The sequence below is a fragment of the Panthera pardus genome, unplaced genomic scaffold (assembly GCF_024362965.1).
Source record: "Panthera pardus isolate Hobbes unplaced genomic scaffold, ASM2436296v1 HiC_scaffold_16, whole genome shotgun sequence".
Taxonomy (NCBI): domain Eukaryota; kingdom Metazoa; phylum Chordata; class Mammalia; order Carnivora; family Felidae; genus Panthera; species Panthera pardus.
The window spans coordinates 59,872,772-59,892,441 of NW_026526721.1; the positions used below are offsets into that span (position 1 = coordinate 59,872,772).

The 19,670-nt window shown below is 38.7% G+C and overlaps 1 protein-coding gene and 1 long non-coding RNA gene across 6 annotated transcripts in view; one reads left to right on the forward strand and one right to left on the reverse strand.

Annotated features, from left to right (window-relative positions):
- CCDC191 (coiled-coil domain containing 191) overlaps positions 1-19,670 on the reverse strand; it is an 89,248-nt gene that overhangs the window by 7,305 nt on the left and 62,273 nt on the right. For 3 of the 5 annotated variants that reach the window (XM_053903355.1, XM_019448413.2, XM_053903357.1), the window contains 3 exons: positions 13,816-13,959; positions 8,732-8,884; positions 8,067-8,212 (listed from right to left, as the gene is read on the reverse strand). In XM_053903355.1, coding sequence (XP_053759330.1) covers positions 8,067-8,212; positions 8,732-8,884; positions 13,816-13,959 — 443 coding nt within the window. Of the gene's footprint in view, positions 1-8,066; positions 8,213-8,731; positions 8,885-13,815; positions 13,960-19,171; positions 19,236-19,670 lie in introns of those variants that run through there. The other 2 variants (XM_053903356.1, XM_053903358.1) reach the window with 2 other exon arrangements.
- On the forward strand, positions 11,832-16,065 carry LOC109266417 (uncharacterized). The gene is made up of 2 exons (XR_002079707.2): positions 11,832-12,439; positions 14,986-16,065. It is a non-coding gene; the product is annotated as an uncharacterized LOC109266417 (long non-coding RNA).

Below are 19,670 nucleotides of genomic sequence, written 5' to 3' on the forward strand. Positions count from 1 at the left end.
GTACTACCTAATCATAAAGGGAACAATCCAGCAAGAAGATATAACAATTAATTATGCACCCAACAAGAGAACACCTAAATACATAAAGCAGCTAATAACAAACATAAAGGAAGTAATCAATAGTAATACAATAATAGTAGGGGACCTTAACACCCCCCACTTTTATCAATGGATAGATCATCCAAACAGAAAATCAAAGAAACAATAGCTTGGAATGACATATTGGACCAGATGGATCTAACAGATATATTCAGAACATTCCATCCTAAAACAGCAGAATACATATTCTTTTCAAGTGTACATGGAACATTCTCCAGAGCAGATCAGATGTTAGGCCACAAACCAAGTCTCAACAAATTCAAAATGATCAAAGTCATACCATGCATCTTTTCTGACCACGATGCCATGAAATTAGAAATCCACCACATGAAAAAATCTGGAAAGACCACAAATACATGGAGGTTAAATAACATGCTACTAAACAATGAAAGAGTCAATGAAGAAATCAAACAGGAAGTCAAAAAATACATGGAGGCAAATGAAAATGAAAATAGAATGGTTCAAAATGTTTGGGATGTAGCCAGAGCTGTTCTGAGAGGGAAGTTTATACAGCACAGACGTACTTCAAAAAGCAGGAAAAATCTCAAATAAACAACGTAACCTTACACATAAGGGAGCTACAACAAGAAGAACAAACAAAGCCCAAACCAGAAGGAAATAAGAAAGGCTAGAGCAGAAATAAATGACATAGAAACTAAAACACAAAACAAAAACACAAGAAACAACACAACAGAATACATCAGTGAAACCAGGAGATCATTCTTTGAAAAGATCAACAAAATTGATAAACCTTTACCCAGGCTCATTAAAAAAAAAAAAAAAAGGACTCAAAATCAGAAATGAAAGAGGAGAAATAACAACCAATAGCACAGAAATACAAAGGATTATAATACTATGAAAAACCATATGCCACCAAATTGCACAACCTAGAAGAAATGTGTAAATTCCTAGAAACATAGAAAATTTGAACAGACCAGTTACCAGCAATGAAATTGTATCAGTAAAAAATTCCCAACAAACAAATGTCCAGGACCAGACAAACTCACAGGTGAGTTCGACCAAACATTTAAAGAGTTGATAACCTATTCTTCTCAAACTATTCCAAAAAATAGTAGAGGAAAGAAAGCTTCCAAATTCATTTTATGAGGCCAGTATTAAACACATACCAAAACAAGATAAATACAATACAAAAAAAGAGAACTAAAGGCCAATCTCTGATGAACATAAATACAAAAATCCTCAAAATACTAGCAAACTGAATCCAACAATACATTAAAAAAAAAATTCACCACAATCAAGTGGTATTTATTCCAGTGATGCAAGGGTGGTTCAATATGTGCAAATCAGTGTGATACATCATATCACTAAGAGAAAGGATAAAAACCATATGATCATTTTGGTAGATGCAGAGAAAGCACTTGACAAAGCAGGACATTCATTCATGATAAAAACCCTCAACAAAGTAGGTTTAGAGGGAACATACTTCAACGTAATAAAGGCCGTATGTGGAAAACCCACAAATAACATACTCAGTGGTGAAACACTGAGAGCTTTTCCCTTAAGATCAGGAAATAAGAGAAGGATGTCCATTCTCACCATTTTTGTTCAACATAATATTGTTGAACACAGCAATCAGTCAAGAAAAAGCAATCAGTCACAGCAATCAGATAAGAAAAAGAAATAAAAAACATCAAAATTGGTAAGGAAGAAGTAAAACTTTCACTATTTGAAGATGATTGATACTATCTATAGAAAACCCTCAAGACCCAACCAAAAAACTAGAACTGATAAATGAATTTATTAAGGTCACAGGATACAAATTCAATATACAGAAATCCATGGCATCTCTATATACTGACAATGAAGTAGCAGAAAGAAATTAAGAAAACAATCCCATTTACAAGTGCACCAAAAATAATAAAATACCTAGGAATAAACTAAGGAAGTGAAAGACCTGTACTCTGAAAACTAAACATGCATGAAAGAAATTGAAGATTACACAAACAAATGGAAAGATATTCCATGCTTTTGAATTGGGAGAACAAAACAGATTTAATGCAATCCCTATCAAAATACCAACAGCATTTTTCACAAAACTGGAACAGATAATCCAAAAATTTGTATAGAACCACAAAAGACTGAATAGCCAAAGCAGTCTTGAAAAAGAAGAACAAAACTGAAGGTATCACAATCCCAGATTTCAAAATATACTACAAAGCTGTGGTAATCAAAACAGAATGGAACTGGCACAAAAACAGACACACAGATCAATGGAACAAAATAGAGAACTCAGAAGTAAACCCATGATTATATGGGCAGTTAATCTTCAACAAAGGAGGCAAGAATATACAATGGCAAAAAGTCTCTTCAATAAACTGGGTAAACTGGACAGTTTATGCAAAAGAAAGAAACTGGACCACTTTCTTACACCATACACAAAAATTCAACATGGATTAAAGACCTAAATGTGAGTCCTGAAACCATGAAAATCCTAGAAGAGAGCACAGGCAGTAATTTCTTGGATATCAGCCATAGCAACATTTTTCTAGATATGTCTCCTAAGGCAAGGGAAACAAAAGCAAAAAGAAACTATTGGGACTACATCAAAATAAAAAGCTTCTGCAAAGAAAACAATCAACAAAACAAAAAGAAAACTTATTGAATGGAGAAGATATTTGTAAATGATATATCAAATAAGGGGTTAGTACCCAAAATATATAAAGAACTTATACAATTACACACACACACACACACACACACACTCCAATTTAAAAATGGACAGAAGACATGAAAGACACATTTCTCCAAAGAAGACATACAGATGGCAAACTGGCACATTAAAAGATGCTCAGCATCACTCATTATCAGGGAAATGCAATCCAAACCACAATGAAATATCACCTCACACCTGTCAGAATGGCTAAAATTGAAAACCCAAGAAACAACAAATATGGGCGAGGATGTAGAGAAAAAAGGAACCCTTGTGCACTGTTGGGAATGCAAACTAGTGTAACCACTGAAAAACAGTATGGAGGTTCTTACCACAATTGAAAACGGAACTACCTTATGATCTAGTAATTCCACTACTGGGTATTTACCAAAAGTGTGAAAACACTAATTTGAAATTATATGCACCCCTATGTTTATTGCAGCATTATTTACAATAGCCACAGTATGGGGGCACCTGGGTGGCTCAGTTGGTTAAGTGTCCGACTTTGGCTCTGGTCATCATCTCACGGTTCGTGGGTTCAAGCCCCGTGTTGGGCTCTGTGCTGACAGCTCAGAGCCTGGAACTGCTTCAGATTCTGTGTCTCCCTCTCTCTCTGCCCCTCCCCCATTCATGCTCTGTTTCTGTCTCAAAAATAAAGAAACATAAAAAAATTTAAAAACAAAAAAACAATAGCCACATTATGGAAGCAACACAAGTGTCCATCAGTAGATGAATAGAGAGGATGTGGTATATATATGATGAAATATTTATGAAGGCCATAAAAAAGAATGAAATCTTGCCATTTGCAACAACATGGATGGATCTAGAGGGTATAATGCTAAGTGAAATAAGTCAGAGAAAGACAAATACCACGATTTCACTTACATGTGGAAAACAAAACAAAGAAAAAAGGAGACAAACAGCTCCCTCCTGCAGGCTCTTAAATATAAAGAACTGGTGGTTACCAGAGGGGAGAGGGGTATGGGAATGGATAATACAGGTGAAGGGGATTAAGGGTGCACTTATTGTTATGAGCCCTGAGTAATGTATAGAATTGTTGAATCACTATATTGTACATCTGAAACTAACACTATATGTTAATTATACTGGAATTAAAAGAAAATAAAACAATGAGGATAACAATAATTGCTTAATCATGGAGATGTCACTTATCCAATGCCATCACATATGTAAAACAAATAGAATAGTATCTATAGTATAAAAATATAAATATATACCGGTTCATCTGAGAGGCACTGGACAGGCACACAGCTGAGCTCTAACTGCAGAACTACACAGGAAGTAGTGATAATGAGACACTTAGGTCTGGCTGACATCTCATCCCCACCAAGTATAAAATTCCAGATTTATAAAATTAGAAATCTATATGTAATTATAAAGTAATATATTGAGAATTGATACAGATATATAAGATTACACCTCATGCTCTTATTAGGATCATCTGACAGAATTACTGCAACTTTAAGGTGAGGCCTCACACTTACAAATGTCTCTCTTTCCTTCTCTTTCACCCACAGCTTTTCTAGACAATATTCTTTCATTCATATAACATTGAATAAGAACTTTGAATATCAACTTGTTAAAGGTCCTTTTAAAAGACCCGTGACTAAATTACAGTGTCATTCCTGTAAGAAAATCCGTTCATTTATGTACCAAGTATCTACTGTGCACCCGGGTACTGGGCATTGTCACACACTGAAAACACAGTAGTGAGCCAGATGTGGCCCTTCCACTGCTGGAAGGGACAGACAATAAATGTGTAAACAATAAATTATGTAATTTCAGAGAGTCTCAAGTGCTATGAAGAAAACAGGGCATGTCAGTGGATAGACAGGAGATGGGGTGGTCAGGGAGGTGCATTGATCCAGGTCATGTGAAAACTGTGAAGCAGACGTGAGGTTTGTCTGAGGAACACCAGGAGGTCAATGGGGCTGGTGCCCGGGGAATGGAGCAAAGAGCGAAGCCATGAATTTTCTGCGACGCTTTTATATCAAATAGACACTGGTCGAGAATTTATTTCTTGTTGAATGTGTGGATTCCCACATTGATTTCATAACTGAATATTCAGTGAATAGGACCACTATTTTACTACTATATTTTATAGTTTACATTGAATTAGATTGAATTAGAAAACTGGGGAAGGAGATGGATATAGCAAGAAGAGAATGGTTTGGAGTCAGAAAGCCTGAATCAGAGGCCAGGCTCCACCATTTGTTATTTGTGTGCCTTGGGCAGTTTACCTACCTGCTTGTAGCTTCAGTCTCCTTGCCTGAAAAGGGAAACACTGACACTGCACCCCACCCTCTGGTGTGTGCGAAAGCCCTCTCTTAGCTGTCCTGTGCGGCCGCCCCAATAAGTCTCTCAGTCTGTACATGGCAGCCGAGAAACAGAAAGAAAAGTGGACAAACAACATGTTTAATAACAACACATTAATAATGACAGTAAACAAAACATAGCTATTATTTGGGGCTAAGCATGCACTAAGTGAGGTACTGTGTTAGCCTGTTTAGTCTTCTCAACAACTCCCTAAGATTGGTTCTGTTGTTATTCTCATTTTACAAACAGGGAATGAGGAGGCTTCAAAAGGTTATTTGTCCAGGGTCACATGAGGAAACTTCAGCCTTCAAACTGAAGTGTTTATTCGAAGGCAAATCCTCTGAGTACCCTTTCTCATTGCTTACTTTTATTTTATTTTATTTTATTTTTATTTTATTTTAATTAGTTTATCTACTAGTCTTTTTTTTATTTTTGAGAGAGAGAGAGAGAGAGAGAGAGAGAATGCGAGCAGGGGAGGAACAGAGAGAGAGGAAGACTCCAAAGAGAGAGGAAGAATCCAAAGCAGGCTCTGTGCTGGGGACCTGGGTGGCTCAGTCGGTTAAGCATCTGACTTCAACTCAGGTCATGATCTCGCAGCTTGTGAGTTCGAGCCCCGCGCTGGGCTCTGTGCTGATGGCTCAGAGCCTGGAGCTTGCTTCGGATTCTGTCTCCCTAACTCTCTGCTCCTCCCCTGTTCACACTCTGTCTCTCCCTTTCTCTCAAAAATAGAGGTTAAAAAAAAATTAAATGTTCAAAGCAGGCTCTGTGCTGTCAGCACAGAGCCTGACTTGGGGCTCAAACTCATGAACCACGAGATCATGACATGAGCTGAAGTCGGACGTTTAACCGACTGAGCCACCCAGGCGCCCCTCATTGCTTATTTTATTTTAGACAAAATTAGAATCAACTTACTGAGGTTTTCCCAGCCCACAGATTTCAGTAACCTGTAAATTAAACAAGGGTGAGCAGGCTTTGTTGGTGGTGGGCACCCGAGCAGCAACAAGATAGGAACACTTTTATAAAAACCATACACTCACATAGGCACATACACACAAATGAAAACAAAGCAACCAAAAATGAATCTGGGTGTAATGAGGAAAGGGTCACTTTTCTACCTACACAACAATCTTGCCACCTCAGAGCTTGGAGATATATGCCCACCACATTATGCTCATAAGCAATGACAACCGATCACCAAAACATAGGTCATTTATTTACTCTCAAAGGGAAGTATGTAATGAAATTTAGAACATTTCTATCCAAAATGCCTGAAAGTAGAAAACCAAGAAAAAACTTACATAGAATAGCTTATTCTGCAAGGACACTGGACTAAATGAAACATCACTGTATTATAAAAATATGGCAATGTGATTTCACTTATATAAAGTTCCAAACCAGGCAACATGAAATTATAGCCTTGAAGGCTTCATCCTTAGGTTAAAGGGAAAAGAAACACAAGGCAGTGCTTGTTTTTTTTTGTTTTTTTTTTTAATTAAATTTTTTTTCAATGTTTATTTTTGAGAGAAAGAAAGATGGAGCGCGAGCAGGGGAGGGGCAGAGAGAGAGAGGGAGACACAGAATCCGAAGCAGGCTCCAGGCTCCCAGCTGTCAGCACAGAGCCCGACGTGGGGCTCAAACTCATGGATGGTAAGATCATGACTGGGGCTGAAGTCGGATGCTCAACTGACTGAGCCACTCAGGTGCCCCAGGATGTGCTCATTATTTAAAAGTCAGGAGAGTAGTTTACCTTTAGGAGGGAAGGGCAGGGCTTGCAATTAGGAAGTTGCCCGTGGGGATTTGTAGGGGCCAGCAATGTCCTGTTTCTTGACCTGAGTGATGATGACACGAGTGTCCAATTCACAGTAATTCAGTAGGCTGTATTTGTATGATTAAGCACATTTTTCTATATTTGTGTTATATTTCACAATAAATGTTAAAATAATTGAACTTAAAAGATAAACCTTGGGGCGCCTGGGTGGCTCAGTCGGTTGGGCGGCCGACTTCGGCTCAGGTCATGATCTCACGGTCTGTGAGTTCGAGCCCCGCGTTGGGCTCTGTGCTGACAGCTCAGAGCCTGGAGCCTGTTTCAGATTCTGTGTCTCCCTCTCGCTGACCCTCCCCTGTTCATGCTCTGTCTCTCTCTGTCTCAAAAATAAACAAAATGTTAAAAAAAAAAAAAAAAATTAAAAAAAAAAAGATAAACCTTTATGACTAATAAAGTATACGATACATTTTGCTCAGGTGTGTTTCATGGATTTCCTATCATTTTATCCTCTGGGAAGCCCCTGTGAGGTAGAGAGGTGGAGAGGGCAGGCATCCTCCTCCTCCTCATTTTAAGACCGGGACCCTGGAGCTCTAGGAGTTCACTGCCTTGCCTTCGTCCTTGTAGTCAGTGGGCAAGCTAGGACTCTCACCCTTCTCTGGTATCTTCGAGTGTCCAGCTCTCCTAGCCCCCACCTCATCTTTCAGACATATTCTGGGCATAGAATATACTCCAGAGCAGGGGTGCCTGGGTGGCTTAGCCGGTTAAGTATCTGACTCTTAATTTTAGCTCTGGTCATGATCTTAGGGTGGTGAGATCGATCCCTGTGTCAGGCTCCATGCCGAGTGTGGAATGTGCTTAAGATTCTCTCTCCCTCTCTCTCTGCCTCCAACTCGTGTCTTGATTGCTGTTTTTCTTTCTATAAAATAATAAAAAAAAAAAGGGGCGGGGGGGCTCCTGGGTGGCTCCTGAGTGTCTGACTCTTGATTTACGCTCAGGGCATGATCTCACCATTTCTGAGATCTAGTCACACATCGGTCGGGCTCCATGCTGTCAATGTGGAGCCTGCTGGGGATTCTCTCTCTGCCCCTTCCCCGCTCATGTTCTCTCTCTCAAAATAAATAAATAAACATAAAACAATATATTGCAGAGCAGCTGTGAAGTCTGAGTGAATTTTCTCAGAAATCAGAACCTCACCTGTCACTATGTTCCACCGCAATCTTGTGCTTGCTCTGGGAATCAGTCTTGGCCTCCCTGACCATGTTAAACCAGGCCCTGAACATCTTCTTCTGAAGAAAATGTACACACAGTTTTCGTATGTCTTCCTCCAGTTCGGTCATGTACTAGGGATGAGGACAGGAATAACAGTGAGACAAATAATATCATAAAGAATTGGAACAAATAAGCAGTACAAAAGAGAATTGAAACAAACACAAAACAAAGGAAGAAAGGACACTGGAGGCAGAAGGAGAAAAAGACAACAAGGCAGCCAAGATAATATCCTCTGCAATGTATTAAACAATAATGGAACCAGAGGTGTAGAAACAATTATAAGCCTGGGATGGGGGTAGGGTTCTAGTAAAATCACTTGAGCAATTATGGGACAAGAAACAAGAAATGAGTATAAAAACAAAAGCTGATGTAATGATACATTACACTTTATAAACAGCTTATGAAACTGTGAAATGTTTTATACTAAGAATTGATTTGACATTTTCATATTCATTTCAAAGCAAGGAACTGAATTGACTATTCTATATTCTTGAAAAAACAATGATTATGGACATCTGGATTGCATCTGATTTTCTTACATGGGACTGAGCAGGGACATGTATTTAAAGCTTCCTTCCCTGTGGCCTTACCTGTAGCCAGCTCCGGATAACTCTCCTAAGCAGTATCTGGCAATAAAATTGATCAGCCCAGGCTGTCTTCCTAGCCAGGCTTTCCTGACTATACTGGAGCCAAGACAACAGGCATTTCCTCTGTAGAGCCAAAGAGTGATGTTCTTCTGCCACCTGGAGAAGTTTTTAAATGAGAAAAGGAAATTATTCTTTATATGGTTAATCATTTAAGAAAGCACAAATCACCTTAGCAAACGATGCTATAAAACACATGTAGGTAGTTGTAGAGGTAAGAATACTAAGGACATTCAGACTATGTCCTAAGAGCTTTGACTACTGACCCTTTTTTATGGGGGTTTTGGATTCACATCATGTATAGTCTTTCAGCGATGACTCCCTAAAGACCACAGTGACTGGCTGGTTATTAGGGAAATGGAATGAACCTCCAAAGCTATATTTCACTTGCACGGAGTTTTGAAGTGAGTAGCTGACATTCTCAGTTTGTTCTCCTGGAGCTTAGACAGCAACTCCATAATAAACTTCTCTAGTATGTACTTAACCACCATCTAACTGAAGAAATGCCAATACTTTCAATTAGTTTTATAGTATGAGCTGTCACCAGAATTGAAATTTAGACATTATCAATAAACCACAAAAACATTTGATAGGAAAATAACATGATGAATAATTTAATGTCTTACCAACTTAAAAGGTTCAGAGCATCATTCTATCAAAACAAACATGTAACTCAGAGTTTATGGGTTTTAAAAGGTAACTGTTACATTCTTTTAAGAGGCAGGAGGGAAAAATCCTTCTCTCTCAATCCTGTCCAGACAATTAGAAATTTTCCCAAGCCTTGTCTAGCTATCCAGCACTGTAAATGATCCAAGCGAATCTCCTGACAGTCATATTTCTTGGTCAAAATAACCATCCAGGAGGCCATTGTGGCCCTTGAGACCACTGCCTGTCCTCACTCATCCTGGCCTGGGAGCCGAAAGGCAAGGGGAGCCTCCTATTCTCCCTGATTTTTATTCTCTGGGAAAACAGAGAACCAAGAAGAAAAAGATTATCAGAAAATCCCATGGAAATTCTGAAAATGGATGTTGGAATAAATAGCATATAGCATATATGAGTTTAAGGGAAAAGCTAAATAACCCTTCTGAAAACATGTTACAAATAAGCCAGGAACTGTTGAACTGGCTTTCTTTCTTCTATCTCTTCTGGAAGCCAACTCTGATGGGTAAAGAAGCAACCCCTTCCTTTTCCTGTCCTCCAGAACTTTTTCTTTTACTTCATTTTACTTTTTAAGTTTCAGCTGGTGGTTGTTGTCTACACAAATACTCTGATTCTTACACAGCTCAAAGCAGTGCCAGACCTGGGCAGGGTTTCTGGCAGAAACGGGTGCCACACTTTAGCTTTGTAACCAATGTGCTGTGTAACTTAGAGCACGTCCGCTCTCCTCTCTAAGGCTCAGTTCTCTTATTACATATTGAAAGAGATGGAGAGGACTGCTAATGTTCTAAAATTCTACTGTCTTGTTGTGATAGACTGAATAATGGCCCCTCAGGGACAGTCATGGCCTGATTCCTGGAAATATGTTACCTTACATTGTAAAAGGGATTTTGCAAATGTGATTAAGTGAAGAATCTTAAAATGTGATTAAGTGAAGGATCTTAAATGAGATTATCCTGGATTATGTGGGAGAGCCCTAAATGTAATTCTAAGTATCCTTGTCAGAGAGAGGCTGGGGGGGAGGGGGGTCAGTATCAGGACATGTGACATGAAAGCAAGAGAGAAGAGTGATTTGAGGAGGGGGCAGTAGAATGCAGGTGGCCGCTAGAAGGTGAAAAAGGCAAGGAAACAGATACCCCCTTGGAACCACCAGAAGGAACGTGCCTTTGCCCCGCAAGTCTGATTTTAAGATAACAAATATGGGTTGTTTTAAGCCACTAAAGTTGTGGTAATTTTTTGTACCAACAATAGGAAGCTAATACTCTTGTCATAAGCTGCAGAGGTGATTCCTAAAATGTGGTGCTCAGACCACTCAGAATTTCCTGGGCTACTTTTAAAAAATGCAGATTCCCTGACACATATACCAGCCCACAACTCAGTCCTACTGAGAATACCTGGAGGGGGCACCAGGGAATGTTCATTTTTAGAAGTTCTCCAGATAAAAAGAAAACAGGTTTTACGAACAGAAAAGTTTGGAAATACTGGTTTCAGAACTGTTTTCCTATTTTTATTTTAATTGGGCTTTTCTATTTTTATTTATTTTTTAATTATTTATTTTTAAATTTATATCCAAGTTAATTAGCATATAGTGCAACAGTGATTTCAGGAGTAGATTCCTTAATGCACCTTATCCATTTAGCCCATCCCCCCTCCCACAACCCCTCCAGAAACCCTCTGTTTGTTCTCCATATTTAAGAGTCTCTTATGTTTTGTCCTCTTGTTTTTATATTATTCATTTATTATCACTATTATTTTTAATAATCTATTTAGGGATTTTCTATTTTTAAAGCCTATAATTGTCCTTTTGGACTCAAACTCCTATTTTTATATTCTAATAAATTAAAAAAAATTAATTTGGGGGCACCTAGGTGCTCAGTTGGTTAAGCATCCAACTTCCACTCAGGTTATGATCTCACAGTTTATGAGTTTGGGGCTTTGTGCTGACAGCTCAGAGCTTGGAGCCTGCTTCAGATTCTGTGTCTCCCTATCTCTCTCTCTGCCCTTCCCCTATTTGTGCTCTCTCTCTCTCTCAAAAATAATAAACTTTTTTTAAAGTTTATTTATTAATTTTGAGAAAGAGAGACAGTGCAAGTGGAGGAGGGGCAGAGAGGGAGTGAGAGAGAATCCCAAGCAGGCTCTACACTGGCAGCACAGAGCCTGACATGGGGCTTGAACTCATGAAACTGAGATCATGACCTGAGCTGAAACTAAGAGTCAAATGCTTAACCAACTGAGCCACCCAGGCGCCCCAATAAATAAACTTAAAAAAAAATTTTTTTCATTTGGTTATTCACCCATAGATTCAATTTCATTTCAAAATCTTATACCTTATGTTTAAAATTTTTTAAAAATTTTAATGTCTATTTTTGAGAGAGAGAGAGACAGAGCATGAGCGGGGCAGGAACAGAGAGAGAGAGAGGGAGACACAGAATCTGAAGCAGGGCTCCAGGCTCTGAGCTGTCAGCACAGAGCCTGATGCAGGGCTCAAACCCACAGACTGTGAGATCATGACCTGGGCTGAAGTCAGACGCTTAACTGACTGAGCCACCCAGGAGCCTCCAAGATGTTATACCTTTTTTGGTTTAGTTTAGTAAAAAATTAGGACAAAAGAAGAGCTTATAAAAATATAAGAGTGAGTCTTTCCACTCTCTGTCTACTTTTTCTTTGTGTATTAATAATTGAAAATCTCCCCAAAATATACAAAAGCCAGGTAAAACAAAACTAGAAATTCAGTTGGATAGCAAACTATCAGATATAACCAACTTATCATTTGGTAGTATATTGTAAGAAGCAAATTTCAATTCAAATTTCAAATTTCATTTCCAGATTCATTCATTCAGAAGACCAGGGAGTCAGCCCTCCTATCTCATTACAAGAAAAAGCCAAAGCAAAAAGCAATGGCTTAGGGCACAGATGGATCCTCTTGCCCTCAGGCCTGATCACCACAAAATGACTTCATCAGCAGGTCTGGAATACTCAACAGTTCCAGAACCACTGGTAAGGAGGCTGAGTGCAAAAAATCAGGGACAGAGAAAAGACAGTGGGAAGGACATCTTGGGAAGGTAGAAAGAAAGTGTGAAAGACAGGAAGAGAACAAAGAGAATGAAGAATGAATAGATTAGGTAGGGAGGAAAAAAACAGCCTAAGTCATGTGCACAGAGGTATAACCCACAGCATTACTCAATTTTGTGGGACTCTTATTATATTTGGTTTTCATAATCAAAAATGCTAGTTTTACTTTTCAGTATTAACCTGGCCAAATGTGTAAGAGTGGTCATAACTAGTATAGATTACTGTGCTTATTATTAGACAGCATTTTGAAAATAACATTTTATCCATTTTGAGCTTCTGATCATTTAGTTTAGAATGTCCTGCCCTATGTAGTGGGTAAATTTGAAGTTTAATGTTATTTGATTTTATCTATTTCTGTGTGGCAGAGTAGATTATTGTCCCTATAATAGGATTATACACCCATACTTTTTGTGTGTCATATCATAGTGCCTCCCAATGAAGTAGGAACCTTTTTCTCCCATAATGACCTTGAGTTTGGCTCTGGTACTTACTTTGGCCAATCAAATGTTAGTGGATGTGATACAAGCAGAGGCTTTGTATTGGTGTACATATTTGGGTTTAGTCTTGGTACCTCAGACATCTACCAGGTAAAAGCATGGCCTAAATTACTGCTGAAGCCAGAAAGAGGCTTTGGAGAGATCTGAATGTAATCCACAACTGGGCCACAGACATGTGAGTAAGAAATAAGCCAATGATTATTGAGGGCTGTTTGTTATGCAGTTTTATTGAAGTAGAAACCTGACTAATATTCCTTATGGTAGTCATTTTCTCTTTATTAAAAACATGGCTAAAATTGAGAAAGGCCTCTCTTTATCTTACTTTGAAAGTCTTTAATAAAAAACATTTACTAATTTTGGGGCAGCTGGGTGGCTCAGTTGAGTGCCTGACTCTTGATTTTGGCTCAGGTCCGATCCCAGGGTTGTGGGATCGAGCTCTGCTTTGGGTTCTATGCTGAGCATGAAGCCTGCTTGGGATGCATGCATGCATTCATTCATTCATTCATTCTCTCTCTCTCTCTCTCTCCCTCCCCCCCACTCCCTCTCTAAAACTAAAAACAAAACAAAACAAACAAACCTCACTTTGTTTCCAACTTACCCAATTACAGAAATCTTCCTCCATCTTTGATGACCAAATGTGAGCTCTTATCCCAAATAAAGAAATACATATACTCAAATAGTAGGTCTGGAATAATATTTCTGGCTTTTAAGCACCAAACAAACAATCCTAATTGGGGGTTTATTCTATTTGAAAATTCTATTTATTCATTTTGTAATTTTGGGAGGAAGCTCGTGACACTATACCTGAATGTTTTGCTTGCTTTGCATTCTCAATCTTTTCCAAGGCTCCATGCCTTTTTTTCTTAGCAACACTCTTTCATAATGTTCTTTAGCTGCTGCTTCCAGCTGTTGGTTCCTCTTAATTCTCTTCTGCTTCTCTAGTTCTTTCTGGGAAAAATTAAAAAGTAAAACTGCTGAGGAAGGTGGTGACCTAGGAGGTCCTGGACTTCCCTCTTCCCTTGGATGCACTCAGTGTATAGCCACAGATGGAGCATTTCCCTCTAAAAGAAGTCCAGAAACTAGCTGAGTGACTTCCATATCAGGTGAATGAGAGAATACCCACATCAAAGTGGGTAGGAAAGGCTGAAACACATTCTTGACTGAACCCCATCCCTGGCACTGCACCATACAACAGGAAGGGAACTCCCAACTCCGAACTTCTCTCTGAGGAATGAAGGGTTTGGACTGCACATCTAGTATTTCAACTTTTAAAATAACCAACCCAAAGGAAGGGCCCCTAAAACAACTGGCTCTGAAAGCCAGTGGAGCCTGTGTCCATGAGATACACAAAACCAAGAAATGGTTCTTAATGGATGTGTGAGCACTCCCTACGGCCATCCCTGTGGGGCTCAGCCCTGAGAGAGCAGGCAAAAACGCCCATCTCCCAGTATTTCCCTGAAAGAGTTTGATGGCATACTTTATAAGCTAATTCCTGAGGGTCCAGTTTCTAATTTAGCACACATTTAGGGGTTGGCTATAGTCTTCCCCAGAGACTGAAGTTGTCTGATGGGGCCTTCCCCTGTCCTCTCCCTCTAACTCACTCCAGTGATAAAACAAGACCACCAGCATCTCTCTGGAAGGAGTGTGGATACAATCTGGTTACCCAACATTTATGACAACCACCTGAGGGATGGGACCCTGGTTTGCCCGGCTCTGAAAGCCAATGGAGCTTATATTCACAGGTCCTATAGGACTGTAACAAAGAAGCAGTTTTTAAATGGGTTTAGAAGCATCCCTCTCCCCCTGTGGCTACACACCTGGGCTCAGTGCAGAGGGAGCAGGCAAAGACACATCTCATAGTTTCTCTCAAAAGGGCTTAGTTACCTACATTTCCAGCTGCTGCCTGAGGGTACAGTTTTTAATCAGCTTGCATCCAGGTGCTGACTGAGATTCTCCCCTTTGGAACACTGACAGGTCTTGGTACAGGCTCAACTACTGGGAACTAAGAACAAAGGCAGCAGACTGAATGATCACAGAGGTCTGAGAGACAACCAAGAACCTGGGCCAAGCTGACAAGGTTCATCTACATAAGACCACTCTGTTAAGACTAGGAGAGGTGGCTGCTTTATCTAATGTGCAGAGACCAAGAGCGTCAAGAAAAATAGAGAAACGGGAATATCTTTCAAACAAAGGAACAAGATGAATCTCCAGAAAGCAATCTTAATGAAATAAGTGACTTGCCTAATAGTTCAAAACAGTGGTTGTACAGATGCTTACTGAGGTCAGGAGAGCAATGCATGAGGAAAGACAGAATTTCTCCAAGAGATACAAAATATATTTAAAGAACAACCCCAAACATAAATCATACAGCTGAAGAATACAATAACTGAACTGAAACAATTCAATAGAGGGGTTCAATAGTAGACTACATCAGGTAGAAGAAAGGATCAGCCAACATAAAGACAGAGCAAAGAATCGCTTAAGGCACTAATGGTACACCATCACAGGTACAAATATTTCCATTATACGGGTTCGAGAAGAAAGGAGCAGAAAGCTTATTGAAAGAAATACTGGCTGAAAACTTCCCTCACCTGGGGAGATAAACAGACATACACATCCAGGAAGCCCAAAGAATACCAAACAAAATGAATCTAAAGGGACACACACACCAAAACACATAATTAAATTGTCAGAAGTTAAAAGACAAGGAGAGAATCTTAAAAGCATCAAGAGAAGAACAACTTGTTACATATAAGAGCACTCCCATAAGACAATCGGCCAGTTTTTCAGCCAGAAATCTAGCAGGCCAGAGATAGTGGGATGATATATTCAAAGCGTGAAAGAAAAAAACTGCCCAACAAGAACCCTCTACCTGGCAAAGGTGTCCTTCAGAATTGGAAGGAGAGATAAAAGAGTTTTACAAACAAAAGCTGAAAGAGTTCATTACCAATAGCCCAGACTTACAAGAAGTGTTAAAGGGACTTTTTCAAGTTGAAGTGAAGGACACTAATTAGTAACATGAAAACATATTAAATTATAAAACAATAAAATTTACTGGTAAAGGGGTGTGTGTGTGTGTGTGTGTGTGTGTGTGTGTGTGGTTTAATCCAGAATACTCTAATATTGTAATGGTGGTGGGTGAATCACTTATAACTCCAGTATAAAGGTCAGAAGACAAAAGTATTAAAAATAACTATAGTGATAATTTGTTAATGGATACTCACTATTAAGAACTGTAAATTGTGACATCAACATAAACTGGGAGCGAGAGTATAAAAATGTAGAAGTTTGTATACAAACTTAATCAGCTTAAAACAGACGATTATAACTATAAGATGTTTTACGTCAGCCTTATAACCAAAAAGCATAAACCTATAGTAAGTACACAAAAAAAGATAGAGAAAGGAATCAAAGCATTCCACTACAGAGGATCATTAAATTACAAAAGAAGAAAGCAAGAGAGGAAGAAAGGAATAAAGGAACTACAAAACTACAATAAACAATATGGCAAGAGTAAGTCCACACCTATCATTTACTTTATTTATTTTTTTAAGTTTATTTATTTTGAGAGCGCATGAGCAGGGGAGGGGCAGAGAGAGAATCCCAAGCAGGCTCCACACTGTCAGTGCAGAGCCTGATGTGAGGCATCAACTCACGAACTGTGAGATCATGACCTGAGCTGAAGTTGGATGCTTAAGTGACTGAGCCACCCACCCGGGTGCCCCTTATCAATTACCTTAAATGAACACAGACTGCAGTGCCTGGGTGGCTCAGTTAAGCATCTGACTCTTAATTTCAGTTCAGGTCATGATCTCAGGGTTATGAGACTGAGCCCTGTGTCAGGCTCTATGCTGAGCGTAGAGCCTGCTTAAGATTCTTTCTCTCTTTCTCGCTGCCCCTCCCCCACTTGCACTCTCTCTAAAACAAACAAACAAAAACCTAAATGCACACAGACTAAATTGTCCAATTAAAAGCCATACAGTGGCTGAATGGATTAAAAAAACCCAGGACCCAACCATCTGCTGCCTGGGAGAGGCTCATTTCGGCTTTAAGGACACATAGAAACTAACAGTAAAGGGATGGAAAAAAGATATTCCATGCAAATGCAAACGAAAGAGAGCAGGGGTAGTTATATCTACATCAGACATTAAGCCAAAATCTATAATAAAAGATAAAAAAGGTCATTATATCATGACAAAAGGGTCACTTCATTAGGAAGAATTATACCTCAGCAAAGCTGCAAAAAATAAGTAAAAATGCCATGACCCAAACACTAATGAATTTCAACAAATAACTAATTAATTTAATTTCAACATATAACTACTAAACAGTGTGCTAATCATGGTAACAGAACACTGGAGCATCATGGGAAACAATTCTGCCAAGAGGGTGGGGACAAGTTGGTCATAAGTACTACACGAATGAATGCTGTACATATTCTTAGATATATTCAGTATTGTTCACAGATGATTTGCATGTCACTAAGTTCCCCCAAAGTAAAACATCTAGTTAGAAGAGCAATCAATATTTTCCCCTCATTATTATGGGAAATGTAGCAATACAGTCCCTTCATTTGGATTATGGGGTAGAGATTTATATGTAAATAATACCCTATTTAAATTTAAAGATACTCTATACTCCATTTAATGCCTACAATAATATTCTTACACTGGGATTTTTAAAAACGTGATGAACAAATAAGTCCAAAAAAGAGTTAAAAATATTTGATGATCATTAGGCAGCCCTCCCTTCTCTGAGGAGGAGAAAGCTTAACCATCCGTGGTGATGCACTGAGAAAAGACACCTCCGTTCTCTTCAAAGAAGAACTGCACCCCGAGAGGCTGACTGAGGAAGATGACGGAATCTTAATGGTTTACTGTAAAGGTATTAGGATTTCTTGTATTTCTCTTTTTAATAAAAATGAGCTATAATAAAAGTGAGAGAAAAAACTACCTTAAAAAGGTGAGTGGTAGCAACTGATACCCGTTACGAGAGTCACAAGAACAAAAGCAAAGACTTTACAGTAGTTGTCATCTATGTAGTGTAAATATAAAAATATTGAATTTAAGCTTCTTTTTCTACCCCCCCCCCCAATTTCACTTGAGGAAAAGTGTGCTGAATTAGCTGATTCTGACAAGCTGCTTCATTGCTGAGTCTTATGCAAGAAAAAAAAAAAATTAGAGAAGCAAGTGGAACATTTCTAATATGGAAGGGAGATTTGTCCTGATCTTCCATTCCAAACTACCGGTTTCAGTACAAATTCCTTAAGATGAAATGTCCACATTCTCTAAATCACTAACATAAAATTATCTTTATAATCTTTATTCCAGACACTTGAGATATTGAACTGAATGGTCAGAAATAAAAATCATTTATAAGAATTTTCTTAATGAGTAACAAGGAGCAGCTGAGGGTTATGTGGGGAGGAAAACAGAAAAGTAGCCATTTTCACATCCACTGAAATGTCCCTGCAGCATTGAGATGGCAGTTGCAACTTACAGACAGTAATTCAACACAGACAATAAGCCTTTGGAGAAATCCTGTCTCACCAACCCTGTTCACACACACACCTAAGTTATGGTGTAAATATTTTCCTAGAATTACAACTCTATGGCTGATGTTGTAGGTTCAAAAGAAAACCCATTTTTGGATGGAGCAGGGAAAATGAGTCTTTATTACTTTTTCTTTTCAAATTTTTGTTTAAATTCTAATTAGTTAACATACAGTGCAATATTGGCTTCAGGAGTAGAATTCAGTGATTCATCACTTACATACGACTCCCAGTGGTCATCAATAACAAGTGGCCTCCTAATACCCATCACCCATGTAGCCCATCCCCTACCCACCTCCCTCCACCAACCCTCAGTTTGTTCTCTATTCTTAAGAGTCTCTTATGGTTTGTTTCTCCTTTTTTTCCTCCTCCCATATGTTCATCTATTTTGTTTCTTAAATTCCACAAGAGTGAAATCATACAGTATTTGTCTTTCTTTGACTTACTTCGCTTAGCATAATACACCCTAGTTCCTTCCACATCGTTGCAAATTAAAATAGCCTTCTTTGAAGTTTACTTTTCGATGAAAAAAATAGAAAAACATTTAATAGAAAGCTGCTTGAGCCAAAATTCGGTTTCCACAGCAAATTATTTAAATATATATTTTACCTCTTGATTAAGGATTCCTCAAGAGTTCACTGTATTTCATTAATATTACCATATTTTCCATTTCCTGTACATAAAACAAAGGATTACATGAAATGATGGTGTCTGCTTTGAGATGGCACTTATATTGGGGTTTCATATAGCATAGTTCACTCAGGCTAAGAAGGGATAAAAAATTAGGGCATCTTTCTGATTTAAATTATTCAACAAGTGATGTGCAAAAAATAAGACTAATCTGAACGTGTATATGTGCATGTGTATATTTCTCCACCACTACTACTTTGAAAGACCAGAAATTACAGCAAGAAGTAAGAAGACTACAGGGCAGTCAACACCATTCCCAAACTCTCTGCCTTCTGTCCACTATAAGCCACCCTTTCATTGTGTTCTGGCACATATTCTGGAACATTTATATACTCCTATAATTTATACCCTTTGCTCTCTGGTATCATGAATTTCTCCCTTACTACTGGATCATTCCCATTGCTATGCAACTATGTAC